Here is a 15,872-nt window from a genome sequence, read left to right as displayed (position 1 = left end):
TCTGGATACAAGCAGAGAGTTGTGAGTGACGAGTGTATCTCATTGTAGGCTCATCAGTTGATTTCCCTTGCCTAGGCGCCTCACCTTCAAGTACCTCAGTCAATGTCGGCATCATGAAATCCGAATAACGGAGATGTTATAGTGGGTCACGAGCGGCGATGGACGGAGCTGCTCCGGCCTGGGTGGGTCCCACCGGCTCCCTGTATCTGTACCTCTCCTGTAGCTGTGGCGTCCTAGTGCTGGTGATGTCTGGGTACCGCGTACCTCATGGCAAGGTCAGGTACCGTCACCCACCTCAAGCACAGACGGTGCCCCACTGAACGACCCCGCGGCCACTGCCTAACGAGGCTGTCCACTGCAGCCCACTGCAGCCCACTAAAACGTCACGATCCAGGACCCTAGTGGGAGCTTCAGCGCCCCAACATTCTGGAGCCTCCTCTCTGCTCTGACTTTATCCGTTGGGCCTCTCATCGCCAACCCACGCACGCTGAGCACGCATCGCAACATCTCCATCTGAACGGATCTCGCAGTGACCGACATCTGCATACGCTCACCATGTCCTTCCTCGCCCATGTGCCCCTCCTCGGCCGTCTTGTCGCCGGCGCTGATGATGCCCCTCGGGCCATCGACCTGCCGCCCGTCGAGGTGCATAACGTTGAGACAGACGCCGAGAAGCGAGCGCGGTGCCTCAAGCACCTCATCAAGGCAAACCACGTCAACCACGCCATCGTCTACCACAACCTGCAGTTCGACAACAACGCCGCCCACATTCTCTGCTCGGCGTATCTCCTCGGCGCCTCGGAGAACCAGCTGCACAGCATGTACGAGACGGTCTCGAAAGAGCTCGAGCCCTGGCAGGACTCCCCGGCCGAGGTCATCGAGGAGGACTGGCAGGACTTTCTCGGCGACAAGCGGTACCAGCGCGCCTATGTCGACTTTTTCGAGGACGGCCTCGCCCTGCAGTTCAACTATGACTGGAAGACGGTCATGGCGCACTATCTGCTGAAGGGGGACCAGCCTCTTGTCCATGGGCTCATCGGCGGGCGTACGTCCACTTGATTTCGTTGCCTCTCTGCCTCCCTCCCTCTCTCTCCGTATCTAGTGTTTTTGATGTCGTTCTTCCTCCGTCTCCCCCTCCGTCCACTGACAACGACAGTCGGCCACCCCCTCATCCACCTGGGCTATGCCTACGAGATGAACGCCAAGGAGATCGCCATCGAGGCCCTCGCCCTCTCGTGCGTCCAGTACAACTACCTTCACAAGTACCTAGACGAAAAGAAGTACACGAGGCCGGCGCCCTTCTCGTCAACCTCGCCCGTCGACATCCTCCACAGGATGGCCAGCGACGCGCGCTTCGACGGCCTCTTCGCGGCGCCAGGCTTCAACAACATCGACCTCCTCTTCGGCAAGCACGAGGACCTCGTGCTCGAGTACTGGAACGCCTGGGCCGTTGCCGACGACGACAGCGAGGACCCCGTCCGGCAGTTCCAAAAGTCGCAGGAGGCGGCCGTCGCGCTGCTCGTGGCGACGGTGAAGCCGGGCACGCACGCCTACAACTTTTTCACTGTGCACCTGCTGACGACGAGCCACGCCGTGCGCATCCTGCTGCCGGTGCTGCCGGCCAGGTTCCACGTGGCGCTCGTGCGCGAATGGTGGCTGTTGACGGTGGCCGTGTACGCCGCCATGGGCCGGCCGCGCATCGACGAGGACTATGTGCAGCCCGTGCCGCAGGGCCGGGGGTGGGCGCATGTTGAGCACGAGGCGCTGCACTCGCGGCACGCGTCCGATGCGCACTATGTCAAAGGTATGCTCTGGTGCTCTGGGAATCTTGCGTGGAGGACACAGGTACTGACGCGAGACAGCGATCCGGGCCATGAAGGAGGCGGCGAGGACGTGGGGTGACGTGCATGAGAGGTATCTCGCGGCGGCTGTGACATTTGTCGATGGGTTTGAGGGGTGGGTGTTTGATTGATGGTGATGCCATGAAGGGGAATTGGGTGAGATGCGAGGGAGAGTGTAAGTAATGCTAGTCTGAAGAGCACAATGGTGTGAGGGGAAAGACGAGGTCACGATCGGTCAAGGGCTAAGGAGGCATTTGGAACGTACTTGTACATGATGAATTTCATTGATGTTTTTATGCCATGAGCATTGAGCTCGTCCGTGGTGATTCTGGCATGAGAAGCCCACCGTAGCGGAAGTACCAAGCTCACGGCACATCTCAGGTACCGATCTCGTGGGTGGCACCCCCAGAAATACAGCGCCCACACCCCTGGAGAGACAGCAACCCCCCGGAGAGACAGCAGCAGCTCGCCCCACCCATGACCAGTAGCACGGTGAGATCATCTTGAGCTGCTTCTGCCTGCCTTGCCTCTTGCCTGCCCGTGTCAGCCTTGCCATCCTCCAACCTACACCTCCGAATCGTATCTCCTGCCACCATCCTCGCACCGTCAAGCCTGCCGTATCATGCTCGACTCCATGTCTCAATCACAAACCTAACCAGTGCCGCTTGCTGCGAACGATCAACTCCCAGCGTCCGCAATGGCTCCGCCCGCAAAGCGCCGTAAGAAGAATGTCGAATCGGACGACGACTACGATCACAACCCCGACCACGACAACAACCACGACAACAAACAAGACCATGGCCGACCTCAGCACACCAACACATTGCTCAACTTCCTCAATTCATCACCCACGAAACCCCCCTCCGCTCGCCCGACACCTTCCCCAAGCCCTACGAAACCAAAGACAGGCACCTCCAGAAATGGCCTGAAGCACGACACGAGAAGCCCCAGCACTAGCCCCGTGAAGCCCAGATCACGGGCCCCCAAACGGACCTCGAAGACGGAAGAGAAGGGTAGGTCCGGCGACCTGCTGGCCCTCTTCTCGAGGCAGGCACAGAAGGCCCCGCCCCCGTCGAAACCCGCGGCGCCCCTCGTCCTCGACGATGACATTGTCAGCGATCCCATATCCGAAGATGACGTGGCGCCCAAAGCAGGTAGCGCGAGCTTCGTCGGCTTGAACGCGAGGAAACGCTCGCGAGACGGCACGTCCGGCGGCCCGTCGACGATGACGACATCAGCAACAACAACAACGACTGGTGGTCTGGCCTCGAGCAGCCAGAAATTCCTCCGACCGCCGAGGCCGAGCCGCCCCGCGGCTCTCGACGATGACCTGAGGCCGTGGTCCGAGCGATTCGCCCCCGTGTCTCTCGACGAGCTGGCCGTGCACAAGAAAAAGGTGGTCGATGTGCGGCGGTGGCTGGAGGATGTGCTGGCTGGGCGCTTGCGGCAGCGCGTGCTGCTGCTCAAGGGCGCTGCTGGTGCTGGCAAGACGACGACGATGCGCCTGCTGGCGCGGGAGCTGGGCTGCGAGCTCCTGGAGTGGAGGAATCCCACGGGGCCGACGAGCGGCGGCCTCGGCTTCCAGTCGGCGTCGGCCCAGTTTCAGGAGTTTCTCGGCCGCGGCGGCAAGTTTGGCCAGCTCGAGATGGATGGTGGTTCTGGGGGCTCAGAATCGTCAACACAGGCGCTGGACAAGGGCGCACGGCGTATCATCCTGGTCGAGGAGTTCCCCAACACGTTTGCGCGCTCCTCGACGGCGCTGACGTCGTTCAGAAATGCCCTGCTGGCGTACCTCGCGGCGAACACGCCGTCCCTGTCGGCCTTTGGACGACCGTCACAAAACGCCACCATCACACCCGTGGTCATGGTCATATCGGAGACCCTGTTGACGACGACGTCGGCGTCAGCAGACAGCTTCACAGCCCATCGCTTGCTCGGTCCGGAAATCCTCCGCCATCCAGGAGTCGGCGTGATTGAGTTCAACGCGATAGCGCCGTCCATTCTTGCCAAAGCTCTCGAGCTGGTCGTCATCAAGGAGGCTAGGAAATCGGGCCGGAAACGCACCCCGGGGCCTCTTGTCCTCAAGCGTCTCGGCGAGATTGGCGATATTCGCAGCGCCATCTCCTCCTTGGAGTTTCTCTGTCTCAAGGGCGACCAGGAAGCCGACTGGGGCGCCAAGGTTGCCTTTACGAAAGCCAAGAGAGGCTCGAAGGAATTGCTCGCCATGACCAAAGGCGAAGAGGAGAGCCTCGAGCTCATATCACAGCGAGAAGCCAGTCTCGGCATCTTCCACGCCGTGGGCAAGGTTGTCTACAACAAGAGGGACGAGCTGCCGCCCAAAAATGACACGGTTGAAATCCTACCGAGCTACCTGACACACCACGCCCGCCCCAAACGTTCGCAGGTCTCCGTCGACGCTCTCATTGACGAGACGGGCACCGACACGCACACCTTTGTGTCGGCGCTCCACGAAAATTACCTCTACTCGTGCGAAAGCCCGAGCCCTCTCGACCCCAACTCGTCTCTCGATTACGTCAACGGCTGCCTCGAGTATCTTTCTCTCAGCGATCTCCTCAGCCCCTCCTGGGACATTTTCTTCGGCGGTCGGGGCCCCTCAGGCGGCTACGGTGGCAAGGATTCGAGCAGCCATGTTCTGCGTCAAGACGAGATGACGTTCCAGGTCGCCGTGCGCGGCATGTTGTTCTCGCTGCCGTCGCCCGTCAAACGCAAGACTCCTCCCGGCGTCAGGGGCAGCGATGCTTTCAAGATGTTCTACCCGACGAGCATCAAGCTGTGGCGCACCAAAGAGGAGTTTGAGGGGCTCGTGGATGTGTGGTCGACAAAGCTGCTCAAGGGCGAGGAGAGCGTCGCGCGGAAGGACCTGACACAAGGCGCTGCAGCATTCCGAAAGCCCAAGGCCGCAGCGTCGGCGGCAGGCGCAGGGAGCTGGGTCGCGACACACCAGGCTAAGGGCGGTGGCGGATCGGCTTCGCACGCCACTTCCGGCGCCGCAGACGCACACGAGGCGCCGCCTCTGCTGTCGCTGGGGAGCGCCGCGCGCAGGGAGATGCTGCTCGAGCGCCTGCCCTACATGGCGCAGATCGCACGCGGTCGCAAGGGGGGCCTGCACTCGATCAAGCTGCGGGACATTGAAAAGGTCGTGTCGTTCCAGGGCATCGGCACGCAGCGGGCGGGCGAGGACGTTGAGTCCGGCGACGAGGCGGGCGAGGCGGACGGGGGTCCGATGAGCGGCGAGGCGTGGGCGACGGATAAGCCGTCCGAGGAGGCGTCGCCGCGGAAGAAGGCGGCGCGGATCCGCACCGTGAGCGAGGTGTCTGTTTCCGGCTTGGGCGTTTCGGGGCTGGTGTTGAGCGATGATGATATCGAGGATGATGACTAGGCTTGGCCGGCGGCCGGGGGATGCCTGGATGGCGTTATTTGTCTGTACGGCGTGTTGCGAGTCCATGGCCTCGTTCAATTGAGCGGCATGTTTCATGTCACAGAAGGCCTCTACCGCGCAGTGATGGATCAACTTTCAAAGTAGTCGAATGACTTGTTCGACGGTCAGATTACGCAGGCCACATCAACGATCACACCAAACGTGGCAACCGAAGACCGCCGAAAGCACTAGGTAAGGTAGATCAGTAAGACAACACTATCGAAACCTGCGCCGCTGTCATCTCCTCTTCCCCCTCCTCCCCACTAGCACAGCTTCCGCCGGCCGAAGAACCGCGACGTGTCGCCCACGGGCAGCTCAAAGGGGAACACGTCCCGACAGAGCTCGTAGCCAACCATGTAGAAGCCCGACGCGGCGGCCACGGCGCCGAACGCACCGGCCGCGCGCGTCAGGGCGGCGCTGGCGGCCGTGTTGCCGTCGGCCATGGCGAAGTGGGCGGCGCAGTTGAACAGGTAGGAGAACTCGAGGCCCGCGAAGATGATGATGTTGGGGACGTTTCTGGCGGGTGTCCGCGTCAGCTGTTTTTCTTTCTTTTTTTCTGGAAGAGGGAGGCTTTGGCGGACGTACATGGCCAGAGAGGCGAGCAGGAAGAAGGAGTTGAGTATGCACCAAACTGGGCCCGTTAGCTTCCGCTTCCGCTGTGATGCCGCTGTGTGATGATCGTGGCCGTGTCCTTACCGAGCAGGTACAAGCCGAAGGCGTTGTAGTATTCCGCCGTGTACCCGCCATAGGCATCGATGACGCCCATGCCAGGCATGAGGAGCACTCCATAGCCCGCGTAGTAGAGCCCTGTCGCCATGGTCTGATCAGCAGCTGACAGACGAACCTGATACTGGGGGGGGGGGGGGCTCCTCACCAAACGACGACAGTGTCGTGTACCCGAACGTGTTGCCCCGGACCATCTCCCACTGCGCCGACACGAGCAGGCCGATGCCGGCGATGAAGCAGAGGTTCCCGATGAAGACGGTCGCGTTGGACACGTCGCGGCAGCCGAGCATCGACAGCGAGAGCGCCATCAGCGTCGTGGCGAAGCCGGCCGAGCCGAGGGGGCCCTGCGCCTGATGGTCAGCATCGGTTCTCCCGCGGGCGGTGCCCGTCGGCTTCGTCTCGACGCCTGCTGGCCTCTTACCGGGTTGGCGTGGTGGGCCTTGCAGACATAGGGGCTCGTCTCGGCCGCTTTGCCCTGCGAGAGCTGGCTCTCCGAGTCGGCGAGCGTGCGGGAGGACGCCATGTCGAGGGGCTTCTCTGCCGTCAGCATTGTTGTGCGTCTTGCGCGTCTCTGAGCCGTCCCGGTTCGACCGCTGACAGAAGAGTCCGAACACCAAATCGCATCATGGTGTCGCGCTCTATATAGCCATCATCATCGCCTAGGGGACAGCGAGTGCTCCCGGTCCGGGCCTCTGGCTGCCCGGATCGCTCGACACTAAGACGTAATCAAAATCTTCCAGAACGGGGACGTCGTCTCCAGACAGGTACGCGGACGGGGCAGAGAGATTCTCCGTCGTGCTGGCTGCCGAGGCCCCGCGCCTCCCGATGCCCCGTTCCGAGCGTCTGGCTAGAGGTGCCGGACCTGACGTTAGCGCTCGACGCGGGTCTTGGTCCTGGGCCCGCGGCGAGGGCTGGAACGCCTGGCAGGTCTGCCGGGACGAGCTTTCGCGCGTTCGGGTGGACCGCCGGGCGGGTCTGTCGTTTTCGTCTGTAGGCAGAATTCACGCAAGCGCGTGGCGGGTTCGTCGAGGAGGCTCTCCGTCTCGGGAGCCTCGGCGAGTCAATGTCTGGAGCAATCGCGGGGGTAGGTTTTCCGGGCATTCACGAGGTCGTCATGGGGGGATCTTTGGCCTCGAGCAGAACCGGACATTCAAGATCATCAAGATGGAGTCGCAAGGTCGTTTTTCGTGTCAACTGTCAGCTGCTCCCGTTCGCGTTGCCGGAGATCTCATAAAGTTTATCGTGCGTCAGATCACGATGAGATCGCCACCCATTCTCGACAGGTGACAGGTGCCGTGCGTATGCAGAGGCGAAACTCCGAACGTCGGCGGGTAGACGGCTGCTTGGCTTCGCAGCTCGGAGTTGGCCCGCATTTCTAACATCGACCTTCGTACTAGGACTAACTAAGCGTGAGCGCTGCTAGGGTCAATCGATACCAGAGTTGAATGTCTTGCCTTGCTTAGTAGTTGTATTAGGCTTAGGAATACCCAAAGATTTTGACCCATTAGGTACCCAGAGGCTTAGCGTTAAAACCTAAACCTACCTAAAGCCTATTACTCTACTACCTAAATAGGTTTTAGGCTTATATAGGCTACCTAAAAGAAAACCTAAACCTATATAGGTAGTAGGGCTTAGGTAATTTTAGGTTATATAATATAGTAATATAAATATAATAATATAGGCTATTATAGAGGCTAGGTAGCGCTATCTAATAAACCTATATTCCTTCCTAGAAGGTAATTTAATAATAGAAAGAAGGAATATAAATTATAAATTATTTAAATATCTAAACTATTACCTAGATTCGAATTTAAGAATAAATAAGCCTAATAATTATAATTAAACTAAACCTTAATAATCTAACTATAACTATAGTAGTAGTAGTAATAATAGTAATAATAATAGTAATAATAATAATAATAATAATAATAATAATTACTTTAAATATATTATATAAGTTTTATAAAGTAATTCTAGTATAATAATTAATATAATAATCGTTTATCTAGCTAAATTAGCTATTAGAAAGGCCCCTATTAGTAGAGCCCGTAGGGCTATTATTACTAGTAAGACTATACCTAGTTAAAATATAAGCTGTCTATATATAGCTACTCTAAAGAAAGTAAAGGTAGGGGATAAACTAAGAGGCGTAATAGTTAATATACGCTATATCCCTATTATAAAAAGAGCTACCTATATCGCTACTTAGCCGGGCTAAGTATATCGCCGAGATCGTTATAAGTTATTTATTCTTATATAATAGCTTTATAATAACCCTTTCTAGATAGATAGTAGCGTAAGATTACCTATTATTAGAAGTACCCCGGCTTAGTTATTCCTAAGGCTCCTTTCTATCGCTTAGTTCGCGAGATCGCCTAGTCTAGGCCTAGTTCGGGCAGTATACGTTTTAGAGAGGAGGCCCTCTATACAATCTAGGATACTTCTAAGTAGTAGATCGTAATAATAATATAGGGTACGTTATCTAGCCCTATTAATAACTATAATAATATTAACTATTATAGCCTACGTTAAAGGCGCTACTTATACTAATCGTTAGACTATTATAGTTAAAGACTAATACTACGTTAAGCGTATTACTAAGATTATAGCCCTTAATATAAAGCTCTAGATAGATATAGTCTACTAGTAAGTAGGTTTTTAAGGAATAGGGTAAATTAAGCTATAGCTATAGGGCTAAAGTATATAGCTATTATAGGATTATTATATCTATAAGCCGAATATAGAAATTACCTCCTAAATAAGAGTAATATCTTATTTTATTAATATAGTATACTTAGTATATATTACCCCTAGATATATAGCTATAAATACTATTATTATCTAAGCTTCTATAGCTTCTTATAGTATAAGAATAGTTATCGATTATACTCGATAGTTATTCTTATTTATAAGATCCTATATAATCTTATAAATAAGCTATATAAATATATTTTTAGGAATTAAAAGTTTAGTTAACTATTATAGCCTCTTAATAATTATATCGACTAAATTATTAATTATATTATAGAAATATATTAACGTACTTCCTAGGCGAGTAGACTACTTAGGCGAGTAGACTACCCTATTATACTTATCGATATATAACCCCTACGAAATTAACTATAACGCTAAAAATTAATTTATCTCTACTCGAAATCGTTTACTCCGATATAATCTATATATACTTAATACGATCGGATATTATATCCGGGCTAGCTATAATTACTATACCTTAGTATAGTCGCGGAGGACTATATCTAGTAACTACTACTCGTATAGTTTTCTTACTTTACGATTATATCTAGATCTTTCTATTTAATTAAAACCTAAGCTTAACTTATAGTAAGAGGTCCTTTATACTATATATAGGTTTTTTTAACTTTACGATATTTATTAATAACTATAAACTCCTATTAACTAATCTTAAACTCTTCGTTAATAAGAGTATACTTATATATTATAATCTATATTACTTTACTTTATTACTTAATAGCTTTAATAATTAACGTTAAAGAGTTTCCTTAATATCTCTTAATCCGATTAATAATATAATTAATATATAAACTAGCTTTAATAGGGTTATTAAGTATCTTTAATACTTAAGGTTCGGGTAACTTAATACTACTCTTAGGAGGTATTAGAATCTTCTATATTATTATTAACTTCGAAATAATATAATCTAGGTTATAAGGAATAAGCTTAATACCCCGAAAGCCCGCTTATATATTTTTTTCCGTAAAAGTCTCTTTAAATATAATAGAAAATATAATAAAGAAGTCCTTTTTAGTAATATATTATATACCTATTTATAATATTATCTCGATTTACTTATTATAAGAAGCCTTTAATAATCCGAAATAAGTAACGTCGAGAAGCTAGAGTAAATATAATAAATAAATAAATATATAAAGAGGTATAATATTATTATTCTTATAATATTAAAAGAATTTATTAAAATAATAATTTTCGTACTTATTAAGGATAAAGATACGAAATATATTAACTATTTATAGTTTTATATAAAGATCGAAATACTTAATTTATTCTTAGCCTCTTTCGTTTATTATCTACCCGTTTTCGGTTATTATAATAATCGTCTATAATAATAATAGGCTATCTCGATATTAGCTTTCGAGTTAAGTTTTATTTATAATAATAATAAATAGCGGGATTATATAGCTAAACGTATTAATACCTTAAATAACTATAACCTATTCCCTATTCTTAGGCTATACTATTAAGGTTTTAAAGACCTTTCTATACTCGTAATAACCTTTATAATACGAAGAACGCCTATTATAAACCTAATCTCGTCGAAATTATAGATATCGGACTCTATTACGCTATATTTCGTAACTATATTTATTACGAGCCGAAATTAATCCTGAATTTTCGTTAGATCTTTATATTTAGCTCTCTTATAATCGTAGACGCGATAGTATTTCGATTTAAGTTCTAAATATCGCTTAATAAACGATATAATCTAATTCTTTCTAATACGTCTATTAGCGTATACGTAGAGTAATCGATCGGCTATATCTACTATATAGGCTAGCTAGGGCGGGAATCCTTATAACTCGAGCTTCTTTATATATTAAAGAATCTTAGATTCTTCTAAATCGTTTAATCGTCGAGAGTTAGGTATTATATCGCATTAAGCGTAAGTCCTATTAAGTCGTCGATTAAGTATTATTCGTAGAACGTCGAAGGTCTTTATAATTAACTTAATACTTTAATTTAAGGCTTATTTAAAAGCCTAGATCGTATTATAAATATACTCTTTAATAGAAAGCGATTCTATACTAGTAGGTAGAGTTATCGTATCTTAAATATATCGATACGTCGAGTCGCTATAGGGTAGTCTACTCGCCCGGGTAGTCTACTCGCCTAGGAAGTACGTTAAGCTAATTAAGACTTACTTCTATTTCTCTACCTTAATCTATATTTCTTAGGTAAAGTTAGCTAACTTTTTAGTTATTTTAAAGTAATCCGACGATACTATAGAAGCTTCCTATGCTAATCTTCGGCCTAAGGCTAAGGTAGTAGCCTAAATCCTATCCGGATAATCGATTAGGGGTGCCTTTACTAAGGAATAGATTACCCTAGCCTAGGGAGAGGGGGTAGCTCTACTTCGTCTCTCTAATTAATAGCCTAGTTTAAATAAATTAAAGTACTATTAAGGATTAGTAATAGGATAGATAGAGTAGGAGTCTCTAGTACCTCGGTTTCCGGATTAGTAAGAGACCTTATTAGCGAGGTAATCAGAGTAGAAAGGCGTAGTATAGCGAAAGAATAGGTAATAGTGAAAAAGGAGAATTTAAGGTATTAAATTAAGGAGAGGCCCTAAGATAAAGGGGTATTTTATTATATAATAGATTATAATCTCCTAAATCTATATTTATTTCTATATTTATCTAATAAAATTTAGTAATTTTTATCTAAAAATATTTATTAAGTTCTAAAATAGGCTCTAATATATATAGAAGTTAAGTCTTTAATATCCTTCTAGATCTACTATTAAGTCCGATATACTAAGCTTACTCTAATATATTAATTATTATATATAAATTAGTATATTTATTAAGCTATTATTAGATCGATATATATATTTACTTTAGTAAAAAATAAGAGGTATAGTATAATTAGTTCGAATCGTTATTATAGTTTTAATATAGGGTTCGATAGGGTAATAGACCTTCGGACTTTTATAAGCTATTTATTAATACTTATACCTATTAAGCTATAATATAGATATATTTTTATATTAATATAATAATATTAAAAGGGGAGCTATAAGTTATCTACCGAATTTACTTAACTATTATAAAGTACTTAAACCTTTTAAAAGGATCTACTATAAGGACCTCGGCTCTCTAACGCTACTTTAGTTTAAAAGCTTACTAAAATAAACTTAATCGGAGTAATAATAATAATATAACCCCGAATATCGTAAGAATAGTATATATCTAGAACTAAGTATAATAATTATATAATAACTACTATTAGAATATAATACTATCCGCTTAGCGTTTATATATTAAGCTTATACTTATTAATTACGTTACCTCTATAGTTCTTCTATTTAATATAGTCTCTAATCTAGATTTTTATAACCTCCTAGAAGTATATAGGCTTTAAAACGTAAGCTATTAGCTATTAAGCCCGAAAACGCTCTATCTATAGTTTAAGGATCGATTACGAGAAATTACTAAATATAGCGTAAGCTATATCCTAGTAGGTCGATATATTTCTATCGCTATTAATTCTTAGTCTATACTATAGCTTAGCTATTCCTTATTAGGGATTATTATATACTAAGTCGATAATACCTTTTAAAGGCGCTATCTTATTCTCGATATTATCGATATAGATAGCTAATACTCTAGAGACGCTATAAATAGCTTTATTATAGATACCTTAATCGATAATAGTATAATAATATAGATCTATAGTATTATAAGTAATAATAGATCGTTTATATTAAGAGAAAAGGTTAAAATATTATTTAGTAAAAGACTCTATAAATTAAATATAGTACTTCTATTAGCTTTTATTTAATATAAAGTCCGGACTATTCGATATATTTTATATATTATTTAGCTCTACTTATAGGATCTTCTATTTAAGACGGGGATTAAAGAACTTATTATTAGCTATAAGGGAGTAGATAAAGAGACTTAAATACCTTTATCGCTAATTATACGAGACGTTATCTAAACTATATATAATAACCGATATAATAGCTATTTATATTAACCTATATAGATTCGCTTATTATTAACTTATATTAATTATAGTATAAAGAGATCCTTATTCTTTTTACGTATTTAAAAGGAGCTTAGCTATCCTAAGCCTCTTAATTTAATCTAAGACGTTAAAACCCGCTAGAGCTCTATATATTATATACTCGGGCGAGCTTAGAAATTTAAAGAGGTAGTTAATTAATATATTACCCGAGATTATAAACTCGATCCTTTTTTATAGTTAAATATAGAATTATAATACTAGATTAGCTTTATAATTAATATTATAAAGCCTTTTATATACTTAACTTATAAGCTTAGCTTATAAGAAATTAAGGTATCTTAGAATCTTACTAAACCTTACCTAATTCTTAGACGTTATCTTTCTAGGGTCGAGAGGCTCTTAAACTAAGGTAAGCCCTAGGTAAAGCCCCTCTATAAAGGAGTCTAGGCTATAAAAGAGAAACTAAATAAGTATATCTTATTAGTATAGATTAATAGGAATATTAACTTATTTACTATAGCTACTCTATTATCCCCTCTATTACCGTCTTATAATAATTAGCGATTCTAGTAATAGAATAAGTTTTTTAGCGTAAATTCTAACTACTTTAATAGAGATTTCTAACTTTAAGCTATTAAGTATCTAAGAGATCTCTATTATCTATATTATTTAGAGCTTAAGGCCGATTTTAATAGGCGCTTCGAGTATAAGTAGATTATAAATACGTCTTAGCTAAGTAGTATTATATATATCCTTAGTAATATAAGCCTAATAAAGGTATAGCTTTTATATATCCTATATTAAACTAAGCTAAAAAATATATTAGGAGTATTAAGTTATCGGATCTATAGAAGATCGTATAGAAAGAAGAATCTAAGAGTTCCTTAGTTTATATACGTTATTTATTTATCTTTTATTCTTATTAGTATATATACTTTATAATAGTCTATTAATTCTATTAGGATTACTATATAGCGAGTCTATATCTACCTTCTAGCATTATTAATAAGATTCTTATCTAGGCTTAGCGGCTCTAATAAAGGATATATTCTATATTATCCTAGTAACCGTTAACCTCGAACGTATATAGAGTTTTAGTTACTATATCTACTCTCTATAGAGGGCCCTCCTTTCTTCTAAGAGTATTAAGGCTTACTTTATACTTATAGCTTATCTAAAAGAGCCTATCTTAGTCTCCTCTCTAGATATACTCTAGGATAAAGATTCTATTTCTAACCTAGAGAATATTTTCTTATAACGTTAAATTAAATTAGCTAAAGTCTTCTATATAACCTATATAATAGATTTATTAAATAATATAGAGTTTCTATCTCTCGTATCTAATAAGTAATCTATTAACTAATAAACGCTAAGCCTTTAGGCTTCTTAGCTTTAATCTTCGTAATAGAGTATACTCCTTAAAATAATAGTCTCTATACTTTAGGTATAGAATAGCATATTTAGTACGTTTATAATACTACCCTATATTAGAGATTCTAGTTTTAGGCCTTTTAGTCTAGAACTTTTAGAATCGCTTTAGCGTTAATTAGTTTAAACTTAATATAGACGTTAAGTTACTTCGTTTAGCTTCTTATAAACTATTAACTAATTATCTTAAAAATATATAGAGAAGAATTTAAACCTAACTTTATTATCTATAATATAGTATCTTAGATTTATACTTTAGTTTACGGGGATATTATTAATTATATTAATAGTATAATAACCTCTTAGGCTATAAGTATTAAATCCGAAATTAATACTAACTATTTAGTTAGCGTATCTTAATATCTTAGTTACCTACTTAAGGATCTCCTCCTTTCTACTAAGTATAAGTAAAGTCCGGAAGATATTAATATTCTCCTATCTATCTATCTCGGAGAAATCTAGTAATTATTCCCGATTAACTAAGAGAAGAGTATCTATAAATCGTTAATAAAAATATAATAACTAGGATTATTATATACTAAGTTAGAGATTCTATATTAGTTTCTTTAAAGTATTAAAATAACGTATTAGAGTTCTTTCGCGGTTTTCCTATTATTTCTATATTTACGTAATAGGAATATAAACCTTACTATCCTAAGTAAGCTAGTAACCCTATAGACTATTCGCCTTATATTATAGAGCCTTAGCCTATATAGCGACTAAATCCTATAGTATATTATAAGGGATAACCTTTCGATTATAGATCTTAAGTATATACTTTAAGATAACTCTCTCGTTTTCGTCTAAGATTTTATTAAGAGAGATATAATCCTTCTTCTAAATATAACTATTACCTATAATAGTTCTAGCCTTTAATTAAAAATATTTAATTAATTTATTCTACGTCTATAATTAGATTATAAAGCTCGCTTTTATAAGGGTATTCTAAAATTATTAGCCTATATAATAACTTTATAATAGCTATAATTTACTCTAAGAATAGCTATATTAAAAGTAAAATCGTTTTTCTCTAAAGCCCGAGGTAAAACCTTTTTTAAAAGAGAAAGAAACTACTTAAATATACTATTATACTTAATCTTATAATTAGAGTAGAATTTCTAGAGCTAGGTAAGAGATTTAGTATCGCTTTTATATTAGAGGAAGAGAAAATTATTTAATAGATACTAAGATATAAGTAAGTCTAGGTCCTAGATCTTCTCCTTAGTATCTTAGATAATATTATTATTTAGGGCCTTAAGATATTCTTTATCGGTTATTACTTCGTCTTTAGGTAAATCCTTTTATTAACTTTCGCTTTTAATATTAAAGTGAATTTAAATAAATACTATTTTAGCGTCCTTAGAATTAATTAGTATATTAGCTATTATATAGCTAGGAAATTTACTAAGTAGTATTATATTTATCCTTAATTTATTAGAGCCGCTTCTCTTAATCGGCTTTATTTAGAGTAAGAAAAGAAAGAGATTTCTTTTCGTTTCGAATTACGTAACTCTTCCTAGCGCTCTAGCGATTCTTAATATTATAAATCTCTTTCTCTTTAACGCCTATACTATCGACTCGGGCGTATACTTTCTTCGTATTAGGATTAATAGAATATTCTATATTCGCTTTCCGTTCTAATTTCCTAAATTAGTATATTATTTATTATAGCTATATTAAGTACTTACTAT

The 15,872-nt window shown here is 43.1% G+C and overlaps 3 protein-coding genes across 3 annotated transcripts; 2 read left to right on the top strand and 1 right to left on the bottom strand.

Moving 5' to 3' along the window:
* Positions 1 to 555: 555 nt before the first annotated feature.
* On the top strand, positions 556 to 1,972 carry D7B24_009036 (uncharacterized protein; the record flags this gene model as incomplete). Its single annotated transcript, XM_028643114.1, has 3 exons — positions 556 to 1,045; positions 1,157 to 1,804; positions 1,863 to 1,972. 3 exons carry the CDS (start codon positions 556 to 558, stop codon positions 1,970 to 1,972), a joined length of 1,248 nt encoding a protein of 415 aa, XP_028493249.1.
* A 566-nt stretch (positions 1,973 to 2,538) lies between these two features.
* On the top strand, positions 2,539 to 5,241 carry RAD17 (Cell cycle checkpoint protein rad17; the record flags this gene model as incomplete). Its single annotated transcript, XM_028643113.1, has 1 exon — positions 2,539 to 5,241. The coding sequence occupies one exon, from the start codon at positions 2,539 to 2,541 to the stop codon at positions 5,239 to 5,241; it is 2,703 nt and encodes a 900-aa protein (XP_028493248.1).
* A 302-nt stretch (positions 5,242 to 5,543) lies between these two features.
* Positions 5,544 to 6,556, bottom strand: D7B24_009034 (uncharacterized protein; the record flags this gene model as incomplete). Its single annotated transcript, XM_028643112.1, has 5 exons — positions 5,544 to 5,796; positions 5,866 to 5,911; positions 5,977 to 6,087; positions 6,155 to 6,350; positions 6,428 to 6,556. The coding sequence occupies 5 exons, from the start codon at positions 6,554 to 6,556 to the stop codon at positions 5,544 to 5,546; spliced, it is 735 nt and encodes a 244-aa protein (XP_028493247.1).
* Positions 6,557 to 15,872: the final 9,316 nt, after the last annotated feature.

Source organism: Verticillium nonalfalfae (assembly GCF_003724135.2).
Source record: "Verticillium nonalfalfae strain VnAa140/NRRL 66861 chromosome Unknown scaffold_86, whole genome shotgun sequence".
In the NCBI taxonomy this organism is placed as follows: Eukaryota; Fungi; Ascomycota; class Sordariomycetes; order Glomerellales; family Plectosphaerellaceae; genus Verticillium; species Verticillium nonalfalfae.
Note: the sequence above shows the minus strand (reverse complement) of the source record. Positions and strands in the feature narration are given on the sequence as shown.